This window comes from Lynx rufus, unplaced genomic scaffold (assembly GCF_022079265.1).
Source record: "Lynx rufus isolate CCGP_SWC_20201006 ecotype Redwood Valley unplaced genomic scaffold, mLynRuf1.p SCAF_18, whole genome shotgun sequence".
In the NCBI taxonomy this organism is placed as follows: Eukaryota; Metazoa; Chordata; class Mammalia; order Carnivora; family Felidae; genus Lynx; species Lynx rufus.
In genome coordinates, this window is record NW_025814832.1 from 28,791,831 (window position 1) to 28,795,119 (window position 3,289).

At 68.8% G+C, this 3,289-nt stretch overlaps 1 protein-coding gene across 1 annotated transcript; it reads right to left on the reverse strand.

The window, feature by feature from the left end:
• SPHK1 (sphingosine kinase 1) lies at window positions 1–2,647 on the reverse strand. Its single transcript, XM_047080427.1, has 5 exons — window positions 2,338–2,647; window positions 1,812–1,964; window positions 1,631–1,725; window positions 1,434–1,549; window positions 1–1,126 (listed from the first exon to the last, which is right to left on the reverse strand). Exons 1-5 carry the CDS (start codon window positions 2,645–2,647, stop codon window positions 337–339), a joined length of 1,464 nt encoding a protein of 487 aa, XP_046936383.1. The 3' UTR covers window positions 1–336.
• Window positions 2,648–3,289: the final 642 nt, after the last annotated feature.

The window sequence follows — 3,289 nt, forward strand, 5'->3', positions numbered from 1 at the left end:
CACCTGGAATAACACCAGTAGGCTGGGAGGGTCACTTTATTTGTATTTTGATTCATGGGGTGGGGCTCCCAGGACAAAACGGGACTGGCTCCCACAGGCAGGGGCGGGGGGCAACCGGCTGGGCTCCTGGCCCAGAGCCTCATTCTGGCCTTTGGGAGGCAGAGCCCGGCCTTCCAAAGCACGTCCTCCGCCTTCCCACCTTCTCCAGGGGTCCGCTTGCTCCTCCTCCCCACCACCACACGAGCTGGGGACAGGCCCTCCGGTCCTGGGGGAAGGGGAGAGGATCCTGAGCTCGGAGTAGACCTAGCAGGCTAAGGCACGACAAGGCCCGTGGAGTCATAAGGGCTTTTCTGGAGGTGATCCCCGCGAAGGCTTCTGGCCAGGTGGGGGCTCCACGCAGCCACTGACCATCCAGATGTAGTCCGCGTGCACCTGGCCCTGCACAGCCTCGCTGACCAACAACTCCCCGTCGGCGGCAAACACACCCTTTCCATCCTTGGGCTCCAGGCGGAAGGCGACCACGGGCGCGTACACCAAGTAGGGACAGGCCTGCTCCAAGTGCCTCCCCTTCTCCATGGCCAGGAAGAGGCGCAGCAGCGTGGCCCGAGACACGCCCGCCCGCACGTAGAACAGGTGCATGGTGCCGGCGGCAGAGCGGCCCATCGGGGCAGCGAACATCTCGCTGCCCAGGTGCGAGTGCAGCAACGCCAGCACCAGCACGAAGTCCTGCTCCGGCACCACCGTCCAGTGCGCGGGCACCGGCTCCTCCAGGGGTACGAGGTGCGCGTCCGTAGGGCCCTGCTGGTCCTGCCGGTCCACTGCAGGGGAGGCGGGCACCCCGGGGACCCCCGTTCCTGCGGGCAGGTAGGCCAGTCGGCCCCGGTACACGCGCAGCGCCGCCAGGCGCAGGAAGGTGCCCAGAGTGAAGCGGAGCTCCCCGAGGCGCCGAAACTTCTCGCTCTCCAGATCCACATCAGCGATGAAGCCCCAAGACAGGCTAAGCACGGAGAAGAGGCGCAGCCCCGAGGCGGTCTGCAGTGACAGGAGGTTCATGGGCTCCAGCAGCCGGCGGCACAGCAGCAGGGTGCAGTTGGTCAAGAGGTCCTCGTTGGTCACCTGCTCATAGCTGCGGGGGAGAGAGGTCGGAGGGAGTGAGGCCGGAGCCCTCGTGCATCCTCCCCTTCCGCTGCCTGGGGACTCGAGGCAGGCAAAGCAACACCGGGTCCCTAGGGAGTTAGTCGGTAGGAATGACAGAGGGAGCAGGTGGAGGCAGCCAGCTGGAGTGACCGAGAGAGGGCCCCAGAACACAGCGTGGAGGCTCCCGAGAAGAGGGAACAGAAGTTACCCCGGGATACGGGGACTTAGAAAAGAAAACCTGGCAGGAGGGTGGCATGGAGGAGAAACTGAGGCCCCCTCGGACCCTGGGCTCTCACCCGGCATAATGGTTCAAAGAAGCTGCCAGTGCGTTGCCGGAGCCAGCTGGGAGGCTACACAGGGGCTTCCGGATGGCAGTCTCCCAGTCGGGCCGCTCCATGAGCCCGTTCACCACCTGTTGGAGCACGGGTGGCCTCAGCCTGGGGAGCACCCCGCCCCCCACCACCCACACCCAGTCTCTTGGGGCGGGCCTCACCTCGTACATCAGCCCGTCTCCAGACATGACCACCAGCGCGTCCCAGCGCCCCAGCTCCAACCCCTGCACCAGCTCCCGAGCGTGGTTCCGACGCTCTGTGGAGAGACGGGGTGGCCCCGAGGGTATGTATGGGGGACAGTGGCTGGGATTGCTCCCTGCCACCCCTCGGGGAGGCACTCACCAGTGAGCATCAGCGTGAAGGAGATGCCGGCCTGGGCCAGCAGGGGCTGCACGTGGCTCCAGAAGAGCTGCAGCGCCTTGCCCTTGCCTCCGCGCGGGTTTAACAGGACCAGCACGCGGCACCGCTCGGGCAGCAGGCTCCCGCCGCCGCCCGCTGTAAAAACAAACCCCAAAAGACCGCGTCCCCAACCGGCCACTAGGGGGCCGCGGATCACAAAAGGGGTACTTGGGGTGGAAACGTGGGGCCTGATGAACTCCCCCCCCCCGTAACTGATCCAACAGATCCCCGCCAGAGGCAGCGGCCTTCCAGGGGGGGAGCTCCAGGAGCGGGAGGGAGCACGGTGCCCTTGCCACCCCGGCTCTTGGCTCAGACCCCGCCAGCTTCGGGCCTCGTCGGGAAAAGTGTTTCGACTGTCCCCCAGCCAGCCCCTTCTTTTTTTGCCCAGCTGACTCTGGCCATTCTTCCTGGCAAGGGCGGAAGGGCCACCCACCCTCAGCCCCTCCCCCCCCCCCGGGACCCCACAAACCTGGATCCATAACCTCGTCCCGCGGCTCCCGCTGCCAGGGCGTCCCCAGCGCTGTTGGGGGGCTGCCCGCGGCGGCGGCTCCTGCCTTCAGCTCCTTATCGGTGCCGCCCAGGCGGGCGACGCGGTGCGGGCTGAGGGGCTCGCCCTTCCCGCCCGGAGTCGGGGCCGCGGAGGTACCGGCGTCATCCCCTGCGGCTGCGGGATCTGAGGGAGAGGAGACAGCGCTGGCGGAGTCCCGGGCGGCCCCCAGAGATGGGCAGCGCCCAGCTAGATCCTCGGGCCGCGCGCGGGGAGCCGCGCTCTCTGGCATCGCCTAGTCCTCCGAGAGGTCCAGAGAGCCGAGGTCTGGCGCCACCAAGGGCGCTCCCGTCCTAGAACTGAGCCCCCCCACCCCCGCCCCTCCACTCTCAGAGGCGAAAGGTCTCTCTTCCTGGGGACTCTCCTCCCTGGGGGCCTCGGGTTCCGGCCCGACGATGAGGCACAGCCCCGTGGCTCTCTCGGTCGCACCAGCTCCTCACCCCCCGGGGACTGCCAGAGGGAGGGGAGTCCAGTTGCGTAAAAATCCCAGAACGTGAGCGGGCATCGCGGGGCGCGAAGTTGGGCGCGAGCGACCGCCGCCCCGAGCCACCCCGGCGGGCCGGGGCCACAACCGCGAGCTGCAGAGCGGCGGGGGTCGCCGCGCGCGCCTCCCGAGGCCCCGCGACGCTGCCCGGACGCGCGCCTTGCTCGTGGGAGCCGCGCCGGGGCCGCGCGAGGGCCGAGCCCGAGCCCCGCGGCCGGCCGTCGCCTCCCTCAGCCGAGCGCCGAGTGGGCGCCCAGGAGCCACGAGCGGCGAGAAGGCAGGGCGGGCGGCCCTACCCAGTCGGTCCGGTTGGCTGGGGAGGCGCCACCTCCGTTCCCTACAGTGGCCTAGGGCGGAACTCGGCTCGTCCCGGGCTCAGCCTCACGTCTG

Bases quoted from the DNA above. Each gene is read 5' to 3' on its own strand.
- SPHK1 (XM_047080427.1), bottom strand. From the start codon at position 2,647: ATGCCAGAGAGCGCGGCTCCCCGCGCGCGGCCCGAGGATCTAGCTGGG. The intron at 1,965-2,337 runs GTTTGTGGGGTC...TTGTTTTTACAG, and splicing joins GGACGAGGTTATGGATCCAG to CGGGCGGCGGCGGGAGCCTG. The intron at 1,726-1,811 runs GTGAGTGCCTCC...GTCTCTCCACAG, and splicing joins CTTCACGCTGATGCTCACTG to AGCGTCGGAACCACGCTCGG.